Raw genomic sequence first — 19,787 nt, 5'->3', positions numbered from 1 at the left:
CACAGATAAAATAATAAATAAGGGAAGAGCACGGAAGAGTTACAATGATTTTTTTTTTCAGAAACTATAATTCTAGAAACTAAAACATCTTTTTGTCTGTCATTTCATTTTTTTTTCCTGATATAGAATTCTATCTCGGTTCACGTTTCTTCATCAGCCGGAAAAAAAAAAAAAAAGAAAAAGACTCAATAATCACGATTCTTGCTTGATTCAGTATAGCATATGAATGCTCTTTATGAAATTAAAGGAGTTTATATAGAATGCCCCCCTTTTTCGGTGGCTCCCCACATTTTACGTTCTTTATATAGGCAAATCTTTCTTTTTCATAGGGTATTTACTTTCTTCGATAAGAAAAAAAAAAGACTTTTATGATTAGAAGAGGCTTTCCTTTTCCTCTTCTATAACCCCACTTTCTCTAGATTCTGCCTTTTGGGTACAAGATATGCATGCATTTCAATAAAAAATAAAATAAATAAAATAAAATGATGGCGTGGCAAAGTCATGAGCCAAGAACACGCTCTAAAATCCTTAGTTAAGGATCATGAGTGCCTATCAGGTTTGGGAGTGATCAAGGTAAGGAAAACTTTTAAAATCAAAGTCTATTGGATTCGACCAGTTTCACTCATTTTATGACTCTCCCCCCCATACCTTAAACTAACCAGTTAAAGATGTTAACAGCAAATAAAACTTATGATTATTCATCACCACCACAACAAAGATAAGCTAATACAAGAAGCATGTATATACAGAAAATGACTGCTATTATCACCCTTATACACATCTATTAATATTTTGTGCTATATATTATATCCATAGTGTCCACTATTATGTAATAAAATCTATCCTACCCCTCCTTTTTTTTTTCTCGCGATGTTAACAATGATTATTATTAAATATTGTATGTTGAAGGGGACGGGGAGGGAATATAATAATTTAATAACTCATCTCCTTTATATTTGTATCATGTAATAAACGATCATTTTATTTATATAAACAATCATGATCATAACAATCTTAACTCCAAATATCACATTTATACATATTTATATACTTTCAAAGCATATTATAGTTTCAGATGACTACAGTAAAAGGAGTATTTATCAAAGAATTCAAGCTATTATTGACTAGCAATCCTTTCAGATCAAAGGACTCTTTTTTAAACATAGATTATTATAACTCGATTAACAAACACTAATGCCCTCCCATCCACTTTTTAGTTTAGAGTAGAGTAGCTTTAAAGAAGATATATATATATATATATATTCATTTAACCTAATAGCTTGCAATTATCAAATACTGCTACCAAGCTATGTGTCAATCATTGTAGTAACTCAGCTTGAAGATCAAAAGACTGATTATATTTCAAAGGTAGCCAAATTAAATGGTAGTGGTAGTGATAGTGGTAGTGGTAGTGGTGATGGTGATGGTAAATGTGGCAAAAGCCGAAAAAAAATAAAAGTATTCATTGTGTACAACATGAATATGTGTCACAAGTTATCATGTTGTTCGGGACAATAATGGCTCTCCCCTGCATATTTTATAGGAAAATATCCCCTTTTTTAGTGTAGAAAAAAAAAAAAAGAGAGTAGTAGTTCATTTTATTTTATTTATTCATGTATAATGTTCTCTTTTTTTCTTCTCTTTTTCTTTTTTCTTTTTTCTTTTTTCTTTTCTTGTCTTCATCATGAAACTTATTGAAGAAATAATCGATCTTCCTATCTCGACTACTAAGCAGCAGCCATCACCTATTCATAGTAGTAGTAATAATAAAGTAGTTGTAACACTCATTACAGATAATATCATAACACCTACAATAATAATTCCTTATTCTAAACAACAACAGAAACAAATATCAAACAGTAATAATAATGATATAATCTTCACGTCTCCAGCTGCTACTAAACCTGTTTGGTAACCGGAATCTTAAATTCAATATTAAAAAAAAAAAAAAGAGAATTAGAATTTCTTTTTTTTTTACACACATAATAACCATCATTCATAGTCAAAATAAAGAAATACTAAAGCACTCTAAAGAAGATGATCGCATCCTATCAAAGACAATATATAAAGATTGGCCAGATACTCATTATGAGCAAAAATTAATAGCAACAAAGTTGAAAAAAAAACGGTCATCTTTGTTATCTCATGTTTCGTATGACGTAAATGAAGCTTCTACAAACATGAAAAGTAAAGAAGAAGAAGAAGAAGAAGACAATGATGAAGATGAAGAACCACCTTTAACACCTACATCAAAAGAAGATTTGAATGGTATAGTAAGTTATAATAATTAGTTATAATAATAACTCTCAGGTATTAAAATAAGGAGAAAAGTATGAACATCAATCATTACTACCCCCTTCTTTTCATTATAAAGAGCCGTCTACTCCTATTCCTTCCAAGAAGTATGATACAATACAATCAAATGTAATAATACAAAAGGAGATGTTTCACCATTCAAAACAGATCATAGTAGAAGAAGAAGAAGAAGGAAAGAAAAGGAAACAGAAGCAGAATAGATCATCATGGCTCAGTAGCCTATTTCAAGATTTAAAAAAGAATAGTCATTCTGTAAAATCTTTATTATTTCCTAAAGAGAATAAAAAGAAAAGGACATCCTTAGTACAACAACGAAAACCAAATATAGATCATAATACACTGTATCAATTATCCTATCTGAAGCTTTCTAATCCACGTCGACCTCTTTATCAACAAGTCATGATATCCAATATAATCTATCGACTTGTCTCTCTGTTATCTTCGTCGTCTTTGTCGTTTTCGTCGTCTTCGTCGTCTTCGTCTTCTTCGTCTTCACCTTCGCTTTCTTCTTCTTTAATCACTCTGTCAAATCATAGTCATCCTTCATATCAACGAGTTACTGCTTATTCCAATGAGTACCATCATCAACCTTATGTGATACCTTCATCTCTTTTATTTTCGAACCTTGATCAAGATCACACAACGTTTGTTATTGAAAAAGGAAAAAGACAAGAGAGTGTAGCCAACAAGAACAAGAAATATAAACCAATTAGGAATACTGATTATAATCCTTTGTTGGTCCAAGGCAATGGGATGTAAATGTTTCAAGATGATAACCATTTTTTTTTTTTTTTGTATATAATAATGTAATAGAATAAAGAAGGAAAAAAAAAAGATATGTGTGTGTATGTAATAAATACTATGATTTTGGATTCAGGCGCGGTACTTTAAAGAACGTCCCCATCTCTCTCTCTCTCTCTCTCTTTAACCACTTGCTTTCTTCTTCTTTATCATCAGCTCATATTGTAAAAGAAATGTAGGTGTTCTTATCCGCTGTTATTATTATACACCATTTTTTTTTTTTAAAAAAAAAGTCATGTTTTAAAAAGTATGATGCGGAGTGTTAAATTTTATTCTATACTATACTATTACGGATAGGCTGAGGAGGATTCTTTAATAGCCATCAATTGCTTTGTTCGAAAGCTTTCATAATGAATCAAAGCTGTTGTTTCAATCAAATCTTGTAAATGAGTACGTGTTAAAAAGTTACGAAGTTGGATAAATTCACAATGTTCAGGATCTTCTACATTAATGATTGCACCACCACGCGTCTTTCTACCTCTAATCACCTTCTTATCATCCGTAGTTATTATATCTCGTTCAGACCCGATAATAGCAAAGGGAATTAGTTCCCAGATACTATCATTCAAGCTCTTTTCTATTTCGTCATCTTCTTCATTTTCATAAGGATATAATCGAATATTATGAAATTGAAGTTCTGCTTTAATCTATATATATACCATGTTAGTAGTGTATAGAATTTTATTTTATTTTATTATATTTTATTTTTTTACTCTTTGTTTAAAGGCATTTCTTTCTTCAAATGTAAGTGAATCAGATTTAGCAATCACAGGTACTACATTGACTACTTCAGTTAATTTTTGAAGAACAACAATGTCAATTGGTTTAAGTCTAATTAAAATAAAGAGTAAGTAAATCAGTCAGTCAGTCAGTCAGTCATTTTATAAAGATCTCTTTACGAATGACCAGAAGGGGTAATAAAGAAAAGACAGCAATGAACACGGGTATCAACAATATAACGTTCACGTCTAGCAGTTAATTCCTTACGAAGATAAGCAGAATGTTGATCTTTGATATATCTAATAATAGGTTCCCAACTTGGGGAAAAAAAAAGTATGTAAGCAAACTATAAATAAAAGAAAAAGAAAATCTTTACCAGTTATCATTATTTACTTGATCACCATAACCAGGTGTATCCACTATATTAAGTCTTAAACGAACTCCATTTTCTTCAATAACTATAGGAGGGAGGGACGGGGATTAATATTCCTTTTATTATTATTATTATTATTATTATTTATTATTTATTATTTATTATTTATTATTTATTAGTTTTACCATGAGAAACAGTTTCAATTTCAGTCGTTTGTCTTGCAGATTCAGAAGCTTCAAGTCTTCCTTTACTGTCAATCAAATGAGATGCAAAAAGAGTATTTACAAGTGTTGATTTGCCAAGACCCGACTGACCTTTATAATTATTATTATGATTAATAATATAGTATTATTATTATCATCATCATCATCATTTTTTTTTTTTTTTTTTTACCAACAACCATAATATTAAACTGAAATCCTTTCTTTAATAACTTTTTTTCAATTTGTTGTGTAATTGTATCGAAGCCAACATAATCATTCAGGAAAATACGCTATTTTTTTTTCTTCATATAAGACAATATGTATGTAATAATAATAAACTTATCATCATCTACCTTTTGTGAATGGTTGGAATCAATAGAAGGTGATGCTGATGAAACTGCAGATGTTGACATTATTTAAAAATAAAAAAAAAAAAAAAAAAAGAAATAAGGACAAATAAGCTTTGTAATATATTTTTGTGTATTAATTATAAAACTTGTATTATACGTGTAACATTAATATGATCTACTACTACTACTACTACTACCCTCATGAATAGTAGGCAGTATTATTCCCACCACCACTTCTTTTATGACTTTGATAACATTGAGCATCTTTTATTTCTATTTTAATTTTTCTTTCCCCTCCCAAGAGAACATTATTTACAAATTACTTGATATTCCTGTCATAATTGATTAGTGAATACCAAAATAAATAAATAAAAAAGACAGATACTCAAGGAGACTAAGAAATGTTTCGATAAGAATAAATATACATATTAGTTGCAATCAAACATTATTTTCAGTACAATAATGTACTTTTATTTTGATTACTAGTATTTAATGTCTAATCCTGACAAAGACTATAAAATCACCTAGTAATTTCCTTCCTTCCTTCTCGGGAAGAGGCTTTTTTTTGTTGTTGTTTATCAAATGAAAAGGACGTTAGTTGCATTAAAGTCGGTGAGCATTTAACTCAAATCAAGAGTGTATTTTGTAAATCGCTATGGTCTTTCCCGTAAAGCATGTCTTTTGATGCTCCAAATGTAAAGACTTGATTGTGTTTGACTATATATTAATTTATATATCAAATTCATCATAATACCACTCTTCTCTTCTTCCTCCCATTGACGAAAACAATGGAGAAGGAGACCCTGAAGGAATCTGGTCAAAGTGAGATAGCTTGGGTTGTAAATTACAATGGTTTACCTAGAGTTATTGAAGTCTTTTAGCTAGTTTATAATTTCTGAATGAAGAAAGGTAAAGTTAGCTCTAGTTTTAAGGAGATCAATATAAAACAGAATGGAATCTGGATTCCCTTCCCACCTGGATAGTCTTTTTTTTTTTTTTTTTGAATCAAGCCAATAATTTTTAAATTTATTACAGGCTTTCATTATTTATTTATCTATCTACTCTTGCTTTCTACTCTCCTTCCTTTCCACATACTGTTTTTATTATTAAATAATATAGTTTATATGTCAAAAAAAAAAACAAATAATTTACACATCATAAAATCCCTTTGTGTTCTATCTCCCAAAGGAAAAAAAAAAAAAAGAAAAAAAAAAAGAAAAGAAAAAAAAAGAAAAGAAAAAGAAAAGAAAAAAAAGAGAGAAAAAAAAAAAAAAAAAAAAAAAGAAAAAAAAAAGGCTTTTAACCTATTAAATTCATATGTTCCAACAAAAAGATCTCTAAATCTTGCCATCCACCACCGACACGTATTAACACCTTATTAGCTTTATTCCCTCCATAGATCATCAACTTGCATGTATATAACTTTTTATTAGTACTACCATCATTCCCAAAGTAGTATTTACCTTGATTGTCTTGTGTGTGTTTTTTAGAACATTGAATTGGGACTGGACTTCTATTGATGATCATAGCAATCTCAACATCTAAAGGATCCTTTGGATTGGGTCGATACATGTGTGAAGAAGAAGATAGTGGTAGTGGTAGTGGTGGTGGTGCTGTTGTTGCTGTTGTTGTTGTTGTCGTCGTCGTCGTAATACGGGCCATAGAAGACCGTGGTCGAAATTTATTCGGCGTTTTAGGTCGTGGTATCATTGAAGGTGTCCCGCTACGACGTGAGGGTGTCACTGATCTTTTATGAGGTTGTGGTGTAGCTGAATAAAAAGTGGTTGGTTGTTTTTGATTAGTATTTCGAAAATGGTGAGTAGTAATAGTATCATCATCATCATCATCGTCATCACCACCAACAACAACATTCACTTCAGGTAACCTAGAATTGATAATAGTGTTTGTAGTACGTTTACTATGTGAGGGACTGATGGGACTTGTCGTTCGTCTGATCATCATGGGTGAGCCTGGTGAGTGTCGTAAGATGGGACTTTTAGCTTCTGTCAAAAGGGGTGATGGGCTTGCCTTATAAGGACTTTTACTTCTTGACATCACTGGTTGTTGTTGTTGTTGTTGTTGATGATGTTCATCCCAACGTTGTTGCATCAAAAGGGGTGACCTATTGTGATAGAAGCGTGGTGCAACACTTCCAGTGCTGTCACTTCGATCGCTTAAACGTGAGGATCCATCACTGTCTGAAAACTCACGTCGACGTACATGTTCCATGGTTGCCTTCAGTTGTTGCCATCTTGCCAACATAGTACCATGTCGTTGCATGGTTGTCGTGTCATTCCGTGTTGAGACACGAGCTGAAATACCGTTGCCCAACATCATAAGCATATTTGTAATCGAGGGTGCAAAGCATTTATATTTTGCCTCAAAATTCTTTTCAGATGCTCGTGTTCGACTCTCGTTCAATGCAGACGCAGCCCTCTCAAGTCCATTCATCATATCATCTAATTGATCCGCAATCTGTCTAAAGACCATCAACCATCGATCTTCTTTGAGCTCCAACTTGAGTTCATCAATATCCAACCGTAGATCCTCCCATCTATCCTGTACATATTGATGTTTGCGTGTTAAAACACCTGTAGGATCCTCAGGTGGTGCTTGCATCATTCTCACATACACTCGTTCTACCTCTCCAAACAGCGGGACGACCTTTTGATCAATCACGACCAATATATTTTCCTGTGTCGTTTGTCGTTGACGTCGTTCCTGAAATTCAAATATCATGGTCGAGAGATCATCGATTTGGGCTAGAATCGTCTCCATCTGTACACGTAATGTGTTTTTAGAGGAGGATTGATCAAGTCGTTGTTTGACAAAGGCAACATAATGTTGGAGTGAAGACCATTCAGATTGAAGTTTAGTTGCTGTATGTAATGGTTCGTGCTGACAGTCAATCCATTCAGTAAGACGTTGCATCAAGGGCTGCATCTTTTGTTTACTAAGAGTGATGATTGCATTAAGAAGCGGGGTATCTAGGAAGGGCTCATTTTGTATAATACTTTGTTCAATACTGAAGGCTGTCATGTGAGCTGTTTCCAACCACTGTGTCATACGGCTTAGGAGCTCTCCTAAAGGCCCGTTGATGGTTAGCACAGTTTCGAGCTCGCTAAGGTCAGGAATATGATAAAGTGGATGATTATTGTCTAAATGGTTGTTGCTTGATGCAATTGAAATCATTCGTATATTAAACTATGAATTACTACTATACATTAAGGTATTTGATTTATTTTATTTTTAAAGAAAATTGTTGCCTACCTGATGAATAATTTGTAAAATTATAGAAAAAAAAAAAAAAAGGGATGTCGAAATTACAAGAATTTATTTAACAAACAAACACACTAGAGAAATGCTGTTTATAGATAATAAGTAAAAAAAGTGAATTCTACTAAAAAGTAAATTGACATGAATTAATGTACATGTATATAAAAAAAAAAAAAGAAAAAGAAAAAAAAGAAAAGAAAAGAAAAAATATACATGAAAATAGTATTACAGGCACTAGCTAATGTATGCTTTGAAACTGAGTTACAATTGTAAATATTATCATGTACCTGAAATATCACGAGAGTTTTCTATTATGAAACAATTATTATAGAAGAATATCTTCTACTCTATTTCTTTTTATTATTATTATTATACATAAAGCTTGATTAATTCATCAGAAACACCTGAAGGAGTCAAGACACCTAAATCAGTTAAAAGTAATGTAATGTATTGAGGAGGCGTATAATCGACAGAAGGATTTGATAAAGCCAAATCATCCTCTGTTGATATATTTCCACTCAATGATTTCCTTCTTGAAGTAAATGTGACAATTTCAGGAGTTTCTGAGGGAATATCATATTGATTTAAAGGATAAACACGCACAAATTTATAGCTAAAAGAAAAAGGTGAATAAATGCGAACAAACTTAAAACTAAAACTCTGTTATTACCTTTCTGCAACAGCATAAACTGGTTTACTTAATGCATTTGCTACTAAAGCAATCTGGAATGTACCAATCTAATTAAAAGATATTTAATATACAAGAATCGAAATATATTCAAAATTTTACTCACCTTATTAACAATACCACCATTTTCAACTACCCCTTCAGCTCCCACAAATACCATATCTACTTTATCCATAATATATCCTACAGCAGAATCCAAAACTGCTCTACAAGGAATACCGTGCTTTCTTAAAGCAGAGACTGCCTGAATACTAAAAAACATATACATACATATATAAATATAACCACAATTAAGATTATATATATGTATATATATATTTTTAAAAAGAAAAAAAAAACTTACCCATCACCATTAGGTCGACCTTCTGTCACATAGACCTTAAATCGTTTATTTTGTACATTAGCAGCATGACACAGTACACTCATAATAACACGCGAATAACCTTGAACAAGAATAATTGCATTATCATGAACAAACTGTGCACCAATTTCAGCTGCTCTATCTCTTGCAGTTGCTGCCTTTTCCAAAATCAAACCAGCTCTAGATAACAAATTATTTTTAAAATCTTCAAAACTGCCTGCCTCCTCTGAGAGCTATAGTCACAATGAAATAATGATTAAATTTGTAGTGTTTAGCAACTGAGCATAAAAACTTACGGAAAAGTCATGTGAGTTTCTTGTGACAAAACGCATAAATAAATCAACACCTGCCAAGATGGCTATAGCAGCTTTATGTTGATTTTTGGGCTTGTTGGAAAGTGATTGAGAATCTTGACGGATCGATTGGGCTGCTTTTTCTAATGTTTGCATAAATTCTGACATTGTAGGAGCTAAATAATAATAATAAATTAAATGTAATGTTGACATTAGAAGAAAAAAAAAAGGGGGGAACATGAATGAACAGTTGTAAATATTATTCTTTTTTTTTTTTTTTTTTTTTTTTTTTTTTTTTTTTTTTCTTCTTCTTTTTACCTTTACTGTGTTGAACAAATTCTGTCAAAGCTTTAAAAATGGCAACAGGTGTAGATAATTCCTATTTAAAAAAAAAAAGAAACCATATTAAAATGCGTACTTTATTATCATAATACTAATCATTACTGTGTCATTTAAAGATGATTGATATGCAGAAATGACATCGAAGCCTGTATTTGCTGTAGACATTTTAAGGGAAAAAACAAGGCAGAAAAAAAAAATAAGAAAATTTTTCTACATGAACCAAAATTTAAAAAGAGCGCGGCTTGTAAAAATAAAATAAAAATAATAATAATAACAATAACAATAATAATAATAATAATAAAAGCAAAGATCTACAAATAAGACAATGTATGAATAACAATGCTGAACATTCATTAAGCGCATCATATAGTTTTATACAAAATATGAAAAATAAATGTACACATATAGAAAACTAATTCGTGTTAAGCTGGATATGATAAAAGAGTTTTCAATTAAACATACATCATTTATAATAAGATTTCCAAATGGGCTTATTTCAGATGCTTAAAATTTATCATCAAGGTGAGAAACTTTACTTTTCCTTTATTTAACTGAAAAGAGCACAATTCTGCATAGTATAATAATATACGAACAATAATGGATTAATATTCAGTTGTTTCGTTTACAAATGAATTATAATCATGCAATTAGTCTGACTAGCTTCCGTTAACTTTTTTTTTTCTTTTTTTTCTTTTTTTTGCTAATCTAACCACAAGAAATGTCGTTAAGAATACGGCTTTAAAATTATTTATCAATATAATAATAATAATGTGGCGTCTGATGAAAAACTACCGTCCAGTCAAGATAGATCTACTATCTTACAAGCTCAAATTATTTATTCATCTTCGTATCTCTTCAATAATAAAACACTGTTATAAATGTCTCTACAATGATGATATCAATCCAAGAACTATTACTACTGATACTTTAAACCTAATAGAATTATTAATACTGATAATAGCTCTTCACAGAAACTTGAATCTTCTCAAATCTTTCCTTTTAAACTATATGTTTCATATTTCTAGACTTTATGTTCTAAGCTTACATTATCCAGATACTATTATATGTATATGCAGATAGATCTATGATCACAATGTGCTATGCAGACATTCTAAAACAAATTATAGTCAAAATCGGCTTTATTATAAAAGATCAAATATTAAGCATCCATGATGTGACTTGTAAAAAAAAATCCATTCAAAACAAATGGAACGTAGAATATATGAAATGACTTTCCTCCTTCCCCTTTTTTTTTTTTTTTTTTTTTTTTTTTTTTTTTTTTTTTTTTTTGCAGAAAAAGATGAATTCAGAAGAATCAACTACATCTTTACAACACTCTCAAGTACAGCCACAACCTCAACAAAAAGTAGCAACTCCTGCTAAAACTACTAATACTAATACTACTACCACTACTACTACTACTACTACTACTACTACAGAGCATGAAGATACTGTAATGGATGAGCAAGTCAAAGTAGATAAAGAGCGAGAAATGGCTGAATTACTTGTGACCATAGACAACTATACACCAATTATACCTGATTCGGTAATTGATTACTATTTAAATAAAACAGGCTGCGAATGTGATGATGCGAGAGTGTAAGAGTCGATATATATATATATATATGTGTGTGTATGTGTGTGTATGTGTGTGTATGTGTGTGAATGTGTATATGTATGTGTGCACGTTTGCTTATTTTTATTTATTTAGGAAAAAATTATATGCATTAGCAGCACAAAAACTAATCGCAGACTTGGCTACAGATGCATTACAATTTAATAAGCTAAAGCAAGGCACCTCTCGTAGTAATACTAGTAAATCAGCCAAGGTAAATTTAAACTGTTTGTTTATGTGTTATACAGTTAAATAATAACTTTTTGTTGAAAAAAAAAAAAAAGGAAAAGGAAAAGAAGACTGTATTAAGTATGGATGACTTATCTTCCGCACTAGCTGAACATGGATTAAACATAAAGAAACCAGAATATTATGACTAAGACAAAGAGTTCACTTTCCTTTATGTATATATTTTTGCATGAGAAAAAAAAAAGGGCTTATAGCATGTGGACATTATTATATAACTTAAAACGTACGTCATAATTATTCAAATATAAATAAATAAATAAATAATAAAAAATGATTGATCTGCAGCAACAAACAACAACAGCCTATTTTGTTTTCTTTCTTTTACATACATACATACACGACATGCAAGTAGCTGCTAACTATGCTAAAAAACGATTCTTGGGTCCAGTCACTGACAAGATCCATAAAAATCAAGTGTCTTTTGAAACAGACCCTCAGGTCCTAGCTGTCTCTCAACAAATTGCTGACCAACAACAACGCCACTGGTATAATAAAAAAGTAAAAGCTACACCTGATCTCATCTTGAGCAAAGAAGAACGTAAAATATTGAATAAAGTTAAGAAACGAGCTTGGTACCTTGATAAAGGCTTTCATTGTTGTTGTTTTAATATCGGATTGGATGGTATTGTAGGTCTAATACCAGGTATTGGTGACGCCTTGACAGCCGCTATAGCAATGCAACTGATAAAGACAGCTTCTAATGCTAATTTACCAAAATGGCTTATTGCCAAGATGATGGGGAATGTGATGCTTGATTTTCTTGTAAAAAAAAAAAAAAAAAAAAAAAAAAAAAAAAAAAAGATAATAATAATAATTTATCTTTACAAGTGATATATTCTGATAATACATTTTTTTTTTTTTTTTTTGTTCATATAGGTTGGATTAACACCAGTAGCTGGTGACTTGCTAGACATTCTCTTTAAATGTAATTGGCGTAATGCTTTACTTTTAGAAGAATATTTAATACAGCGAAGAATGGAAGAAATTAGAAGCGAAAAGGGGAATAATGATGTTGTACTTAATGATGATCATACTGTGACAATAACAACGACTGAACCGTCATCTTCAGCACAGCAACAACAACAATCTATTACATCACCAAAACCAGCTGCAATTGTTAGTCATCACCACTCTAATAATGGGAATAAGCCTCCTACTCTTGATGATGAAACAACAACAAAGGACAAGCATAAATATGGTACTTTCTTTTGATAAGCCACTAATATATCTACCGACACTACATTTACTTTAATTTTTATATTTTATTATGCATTGATAATAAAGCCTTTTTTTTTTTTTTTTTTTTTTTAATGAAATAAAATAAAATAAATGACAACCAAAGAAGAGCATCAGCCCAAATCAATAGCATTTACGGATCATATATTCGATTTTGCTTTTCATCCTTTAAATAATTTAATAGTTGTTGGACTGATTAGTGGAAAAATAGAATGGTAAAAAAAGAGGGAGATGGATTAATTAACCCACTCTCATTCAGTTTTAATTATTCAATAGAAAAAAACAGTTCTTGTTGGTCAATACAGGCATCCAAAAAGTCCTGTCGAGGTGTTGAGTTTACACCTTCAGGAGCCCATCTGATGTCTATTTCAAGAGATAAGTCAATACATGCTCTTGATGTATCTACAGGAAGAATGTTATACAAAATACCCAAAGCTCACAAGTAACACAATACTCTTCTTTACAAACGACATTTTATTTACTCATATCATTGTTAGATTTGCGATTAATAAGATTTGTAATCTCGATACCCATTTAACAGCTACAGGTGATGATGAAGGTATAGTCAAGGTAAATGCAAGGATATGCTTCATTTCTTTTTCTTTTTTTTTATTAAATAAAAAAGAATAAAAAAATAATATATGAATAGATATGGGATATGAGGACATGTAAGCCACTTCAAGAATATAAAGTGCATGATGATTTTATAGCTGATATGAATTATTGTAAATCAAGGTCAAGCTTATTAGTAGCAGGGTAAATGATAAAGACGAGAGATTAGTTTTTATTTACTCATCATTAACCATAGAGGAGATGGTTTACTTTCAATTTATGACATAAGGAAACCAACAGACAAAATCAAAATGACAACAGAATTAGATGATGAATTATTGTCGATGGAAGTTATTGATGTAGCTATACGAACTATATAAATGCATGCCCATTCAATAATTCTTTTTTTCTTTTCTTTTTCTTTTTTTTTTAGAATGGAAATAAAGTTATTGCAGGTTCACAAAGTGGAGCATTATACAGTTGGAATTGGGACGGCTGGAAAGAATCAAGACGAAAATGGTTAGGACATCCAAGTTCTGTTGATGCCATGTGTAAATTGGATGAACAAGTGATTTGTACAGGAGGTAATGATGGTCTATTACGAATGATTACAGTCTTGCCTCAATATGGCTTTGAAGGCATTTTGGGGGATCATGGAGAAGATTTTCCTATTGAATGCATCAAGTTGGATCACAAACAAAAATATTTAGCAAGTTGTGGACATGATTTAAAGCTCAAATTTTGGAATATTGAATTCTTATTTAAAGGAGATAATTCGAAGAAAGAGAAGCGAAAATGGATCGTTATTGATGATGATAGTGACGATGATGAAAATGTCAAAAATAAACAAACCAATAGAAAACGACAGAATAATGAATTTATTCGTAACATTACGTAATTTTTGTTTAAAATAAAATTAAAGCTTAAATTGCCGTGAAACCTTGGTGAAGGGGATGGGGACGGGGATGGGGAAAAGGGGGAATAAAATAACAATGACCCCCACTCATTTTTAAATTAAAAATGATTTAATTTTTATTCTATTTCATTTTATTCCTTTACTCCTTAAAACAATGGCAGAAAATAAAGAAAAATATGCTACACCTCGTTTTACCAAACATACCATGAATAAATTTGATCCAGAGGATACAAATTTAGATGGTATTTTAGCTAATAATAAGAAATGGGCAGAAGAAGTCATGAAAGAAGATCCCGCATTTTTAAAGAATATTGCTTTAAAACAGCAACCCAAGATTCTTTGGATTGGTAATAAAATAAAATAGATAAAGAAATAAATGCTCATTGTTGTTATAGGTTGCTCGGATTCTAGAGTTCCTGCTAATGTCGTTACGAGCTTACCCCCTGGTGAAGTATTTGTACATAGAAATATCGCCAATGTTGTTACACATGCTGATCTTAACTGTTTATCTGTTCTACAATATGCTGTTGAAGTACTTAAGGTAGAACATATCATTGTATGTGGTCATTATAATTGTGGTGGTGTCACTGCTGCACTTGGTCATCAACAATATGGTCTTATTGATAACTGGTTAAGAAGCATTAAAGATGTGTATAGACGTAAGCAATTAAAAACATATAAATCGATATATACATATATACTGACCCTTCAAGTCCTTTTATATATATACATACGTATATAGTTTATAAAGATGAATTGGAAGCCATTCAAGACGAAGAAAAACGTCTTTATCGACTTATTGAATTGAATGCTATTAACTCTGCAAAGAATGTTTGTCATTCAACCATTGTTCAAAATGCATGGGAAAGAGGACAAAAGTTAACTGTTCATGCTTGGGCGTTTAATATAGAAACAGGTATTGCAAAGAGATTAGAATGGATGGCTAAAGATAGAAATAAGGTGGATCCTATTTACATCACCACTGAGTAATATAAAGGGACAGTTATTATTTAATTTGTGACAACTATAAAATATATCTAAAATAAGAAATATTACATAATAAATGAACATGCCTCCTACATATGCTTTAAACAATAAAATTTTTATTAAATTTGCTCATATTAGATCATCAATGAAATAAAAGGAGAAAAGAAGAAGAGAATAAAAGGCGTAAATAGGACTCTATTAAAAAGATTGGGGTAGGGAAGAAATGATCAAGATTATTACTAACTAGGTTGTGAAAGCAGTGAATGAAAAAAAAAAAAAAAAAAAAAAAAAAAAAAAAAAAAAAAAAAAAAGGGCGGTAAATAACCTGCTAATAGACAGAACCTAGGGAAGAAGGGTATTATTAACAATTTTAATATAAAGGGTGTTTAATGAAAATTGTTGTAAAATAACAATAAAATTAAAAAATAAAAACTACTCCTTATTAATTGTATAAAATATATAAAAATGCTACTTTTTTTTTTTTTGTATATAAATACATACATTTATTATTTTATATACATTCAAAATGATTAATAACAACAACAAAAAGTTAAATATCTTGATTCAAGTGTTAGAGAAAAATGATACTATCAAAAATAAAGAAGTCTATAAAAGAGTCATTGAATTATCACAAAGAATAAAATATCAAATCAATAAAATAAATCAATTACATAATCAACAAACAGTCGTTATTCATAACAAAAGAAGACCAAGATGTTCTTCATTCTAAAAAAAAAAAAAAAGCACAATAATATAGATATTACACGTACACCGAAGAAGAAAAAAAAATTACATGTTTTACTTTTTGTTTTTATTTTATTTTTATTACAAACAAACTATTTATATGATAATAAATAATATGACAATTTTTATTAAATGCTATAATATAATATTAAATGATAATTGTTAAATGAATTGTATATGAATATATATATATGTATATGTATATAAATTTATTTATTTTATGCTGCATATCCATCTTCTAATAAACGATCTTCTTCAGCTTTTACTCTCAATTGTGTCTTTCTGACCTCATGATTCCAATCTGCTGTTAACAGAAATAGGAGGGAACCTGTAGCGACCAAGAACAAAGCTAACGTTAAACCTATCCAAAGACCCTTGATACCCCATCCCTTGACAAATGTTAACCAATATCCAACTGGGAGGGCGACAACATAATATGAAAATAAATTCACCCAGGCTGCAAACGACTGACGACCCATACCACGAATGACACCACCACAGACACCAGATATACCATCTGCAATTTGAAAGAGGGCACATAGAGGTATGATCTGTGACACTAATCTAACTACATCTTCATCCGATGTAAACAGGTATCCAATTCGGTCTCTAGTAAGCATAAAGAAGGTAGAATTAAGGGTACCAAAGAAGACAGCTAGACAAATCGTGATGTAAGACGCAATCTTGGCAGTTTGAGCAAGACTAGCACCCAGGGCATTACCGATACGATTAGAGGCAGCGACAGAGACACCAAAGGGAATTGTATATGTCGCTGATGCTGTCGTTAGAACAATCGACTGTGTGGCCAAATCATTCGTGCTTAAATAACTGGCAGCTAATGATGAAAGTTCAAATGCCCACCATTCGGCTGTAATCATCAATAGAGAAGGGATAGAGAGCTTCAAGAAGGGCCACCAGTCTGTCAAACATTCACTTGACCAACCACCCCATGCTTCCTTGCCCTTTACAAACCTTATATAACAAACGAGTAAAATGAACATCAACCAATAACTAAAACTCGTCGCTAATGGCGCACCCATGAAACCCAACTGGAAGGGAGGTAAATAGACCAAGGTATAGTTGAGAACCAAATTGAGAGGTGAAACGATCATCAAGACATAGGTAGAGGCTTGCATGATACCTTGTGCTTGAAGAAATTTTTTAGTTGCTTCAAAGGCAATAAAAGCAGGTGCACCTAACATTAAACAACGCAAAAAGACACCTGCATGATAAGCTAAATCTGGATCTTGGTTGAGACTCAGGAGTAATTTGGTACAGTTCCACCATAAAATCGCAATGGGTATAAACATTAAAGCTAAAATGCAAAGTGCTCTTTGAAGGTGAATTCCTACAAGAGTTTTGTCTTTAGCCCCTGTCCATGCTTGTGAACAGAGTGTATCAAGTGCAGTGGCTGTACCGAAGGCTATGGACCAAGCAGTGACACTAGCAAACATACTAGCAAGTGCTGCGGCAGCTAATTCTGTCGGACCCTATTAAAGGAAAAAAAATCAGTATTTTGTTTCAGGCAAAATGAAAAAAAAAAAAGTATATTATACCAAGTGACCCAAAGTGAAAATAGAGGCCATCTGTAATGAGTTTTGCATCAAAAAAGTAAATATAACGGGTAAAGCATTCTTAAGAAGCCAACGGAATTCGTTAGACCATGTTGAGGTATCATCTTTTTCGTTATTAGGAAGCTTATTAATAATTAAAGGTGTTCTTTCTGTAGGAGTAGAAGATAAAGAAGAGCTAATGGAGAGATTGTCTCCTTCTTGTCTATTGGAATTCATGATATGCTCAATCTACTGTTGAGCCAAATGTCTATAATAAATTCTAATATAAAAAAAATCTATAATAGCTCGAATTATATTTTATCGTTAAGCAACAAAAAAAAAAGAATTAAAAAAAAAAAAAAAAAATATACTACACATATAGTACTTAAGAACAAAATTCAATCTCCCTTATAAGTGAGTCAAAGAGAATTATTATTGAATTCCATCAAAAATACAGTCACGAATTCAATAATGAAGATGATAATTGGATAATGATTCAATTTTGCTTGTTGGTGAACTATGATACATATATTTCCTAATTGAATAAAAATAGGCAACACATTATTGGTACAAATGTAATGCAAATATTTGAATTGAATAATATTATCATTCTTGTGGCTTCGATAAAATATTTGTATTTGTATATTTTATTATTAATTAGGTGGCAATTTAAGACTTCTTTTAACCACATATCTTAGGGGGGGGTATTTAATAAATCTATTAAGAGTTTACACTATTCTTATATATGGCTTATCTTTTTTTATTTATTTATATGGCACTTATCATCAAAGTACAAAAACAAATATCAAAGACTGTTAGAAGATGTTATTTTAGCCTATATAAAGTTGCGCAAATAAAAATAAGTAAATAAATTAATAACTATAGATACAAGAGTAGTAGAAAATATTCCTCTTTATCCCTTAATAATAATAGCTGCTTTTATGGATTTAGTTTTAGTAAAATCTCTACATGATTTTTTGTACCTATTTTAAGTCGAAGGAATAGTAGTTTTGATTTGATAATATCTTTCATATTTCGGAATAAATGATCTGGGCTTATTTCAATACTATTAGCAGTAACATCATTAACTTTAAAGGGATAAAGTATTTTGAATTATCCCGATGATCCTTTTTTTAGTCATCATATAGCCTTTTGACTGACTGATAGATAGTAAACTCTTTAACAGAGATAAGAGGCTAAAAAAAATGCAAATAAATGTATTATTACTTTTATTGAAGAAATTATACAAAAGAATAAAGCCCTTTTTTTTATTTTGGTGTTATTTACCAACTATAGTCTTTCATTAAAAAGAAAAGTCTCTAGTTATATTATTAATATTATAGAGTATATGTTCTATATAAAAAGTTGTGAATACATAGTGTAAAAGAAAAATACAGTTTTTTGGATCCAAATTGAACAATTGCAATAAATATCTAGGCACTGATTTTTTTTTTTTTTTTTTTTTTTTTTTTTTTTTTTTTTTGCACACTACAGGTAAATGGCATTATTCCTCTTTCTAGCAATAGATAGAATGTTTGCTTGTTTATGTTAAGCATATAATAATATTATCTGCAAATAGACCCTATATATGCTCATACAATTATTTCAGTTGAATAAACTGCTTTTTCTATTATGTTTTTTTATTATAATTATTATTATTATTAAAAAAATTCTGTGAAAGTTGTTGCATGCTTAGCCGCTAATTTAGGATCTCCGTTCGCCTCCTTCAGCAAGTGTCGACGAATCATGTCAAGACGCTGAATGGCTACCTTCTTTTCATTTGACTCAATCTTTGTAGCTTCCTCTTTAGCTTCTTTTATGTATTGTCCTAAACGAGGTATTCCGTATAAATCCTCAATATAGTCGCAAGTTAATAAATATTCTACTATATCTTCGGCAACTAAAAACTGTGATAGCCTTTCTTGTTCAGCCATCACATGATCAACTTGATGTTGAAAGGTTGTAAAAGTCATTGAATTTGGGTCTAGATCATCATTATACACATTATCAGTATAACTTGAAGAATTTAAGAAATGAATAACATTAGCTCCATCAGTGACGAAATGGGAACTTGCTTGTTGAGAAGGTGTCGTAAATTGTAATGTATTTAGTGAAAACGATTCCTTTTCAAAGTTAATATCGTCATTATTTGTTATTTTGGGAGTTTGCTTTGTTCGAAAGTTACTTGTTGTATTTGACTCTTGCTGTTGAT

General features: G+C 30.8%; 8 protein-coding genes across 8 annotated transcripts; 4 read left to right on the top strand and 4 right to left on the bottom strand.

Moving 5' to 3' along the window:
• The first annotated feature begins 1,676 nt into the window (after positions 1–1,676).
• Positions 1,677–3,245, top strand: BX663DRAFT_522990 (uncharacterized protein). Its single transcript, XM_051529457.1, has 3 exons — positions 1,677–1,911; positions 2,003–2,273; positions 2,332–3,245. The coding sequence occupies exons 1-3, from the start codon at positions 1,685–1,687 to the stop codon at positions 3,073–3,075; spliced, it is 1,242 nt and encodes a 413-aa protein (XP_051379036.1). The 5' UTR covers positions 1,677–1,684; the 3' UTR covers positions 3,076–3,245.
• On the bottom strand, positions 3,160–4,849 carry BX663DRAFT_460958 (Septin-type guanine nucleotide-binding (G) domain-containing protein). Its single transcript, XM_051523943.1, has 7 exons — positions 4,767–4,849; positions 4,604–4,703; positions 4,396–4,524; positions 4,214–4,295; positions 4,017–4,154; positions 3,831–3,948; positions 3,160–3,764 (listed from the first exon to the last, which is right to left on the bottom strand). Exons 1-7 carry the CDS (start codon positions 4,824–4,826, stop codon positions 3,405–3,407), a joined length of 987 nt encoding a protein of 328 aa, XP_051379035.1. The 5' UTR covers positions 4,827–4,849; the 3' UTR covers positions 3,160–3,404.
• A 985-nt stretch (positions 4,850–5,834) lies between these two features.
• On the bottom strand, positions 5,835–7,955 carry BX663DRAFT_489610 (uncharacterized protein; the record flags this gene model as incomplete). The annotated part of the gene is made up of 2 exons (XM_051524908.1): positions 5,835–5,857; positions 6,227–7,955. 2 exons carry the CDS (start codon positions 7,953–7,955, stop codon positions 5,835–5,837), a joined length of 1,752 nt encoding a protein of 583 aa, XP_051379034.1.
• Positions 7,956–8,342: 387 nt separating this feature from the next.
• Positions 8,343–10,045, bottom strand: BX663DRAFT_522974 (uncharacterized protein). The gene is made up of 6 exons (XM_051529456.1): positions 9,700–10,045; positions 9,385–9,557; positions 9,071–9,321; positions 8,834–8,978; positions 8,710–8,777; positions 8,343–8,652 (listed from the first exon to the last, which is right to left on the bottom strand). Exons 2-6 carry the CDS (start codon positions 9,547–9,549, stop codon positions 8,409–8,411), a joined length of 873 nt encoding a protein of 290 aa, XP_051379033.1. The 5' UTR covers positions 9,550–9,557; positions 9,700–10,045; the 3' UTR covers positions 8,343–8,408.
• Positions 10,046–11,179: 1,134 nt separating this feature from the next.
• BX663DRAFT_442002 (transcription initiation factor TFIID 23-30kDa subunit-domain-containing protein) lies at positions 11,180–11,718 on the top strand (the record flags this gene model as incomplete). The annotated part of the gene is made up of 3 exons (XM_051523491.1): positions 11,180–11,322; positions 11,435–11,552; positions 11,629–11,718. The coding sequence occupies 3 exons, from the start codon at positions 11,180–11,182 to the stop codon at positions 11,716–11,718; spliced, it is 351 nt and encodes a 116-aa protein (XP_051379032.1).
• Positions 11,719–11,929: 211 nt separating this feature from the next.
• BX663DRAFT_555371 (uncharacterized protein) lies at positions 11,930–12,799 on the top strand (the record flags this gene model as incomplete). The annotated part of the gene is made up of 2 exons (XM_051531613.1): positions 11,930–12,349; positions 12,464–12,799. 2 exons carry the CDS (start codon positions 11,930–11,932, stop codon positions 12,797–12,799), a joined length of 756 nt encoding a protein of 251 aa, XP_051379031.1.
• A 488-nt stretch (positions 12,800–13,287) lies between these two features.
• BX663DRAFT_579784 (carbonic anhydrase) lies at positions 13,288–15,281 on the top strand (the record flags this gene model as incomplete). The annotated part of the gene is made up of 5 exons (XM_051532186.1): positions 13,288–13,734; positions 13,809–14,193; positions 14,453–14,638; positions 14,687–14,950; positions 15,034–15,281. Exons 1-5 carry the CDS (start codon positions 13,687–13,689, stop codon positions 15,279–15,281), a joined length of 1,131 nt encoding a protein of 376 aa, XP_051379030.1. The 5' UTR covers positions 13,288–13,686.
• Positions 15,282–16,143: 862 nt separating this feature from the next.
• On the bottom strand, positions 16,144–17,900 carry BX663DRAFT_522952 (mate-domain-containing protein). The gene is made up of 2 exons (XM_051529455.1): positions 17,579–17,900; positions 16,144–17,512 (listed from the first exon to the last, which is right to left on the bottom strand). The coding sequence occupies exons 1-2, from the start codon at positions 17,810–17,812 to the stop codon at positions 16,241–16,243; spliced, it is 1,506 nt and encodes a 501-aa protein (XP_051379029.1). The 5' UTR covers positions 17,813–17,900; the 3' UTR covers positions 16,144–16,240.
• Between the last annotated feature and the right edge of the window lie 1,887 nt (positions 17,901–19,787).

This window comes from Cokeromyces recurvatus, assembly GCF_025118155.1.
Source record: "Cokeromyces recurvatus strain NRRL 2243 chromosome Unknown BX663scaffold_34, whole genome shotgun sequence".
In the NCBI taxonomy this organism is placed as follows: domain Eukaryota; kingdom Fungi; phylum Mucoromycota; class Mucoromycetes; order Mucorales; family Mucoraceae; genus Cokeromyces; species Cokeromyces recurvatus.
Note: the sequence above shows the minus strand (reverse complement) of the source record. Positions and strands in the feature narration are given on the sequence as shown.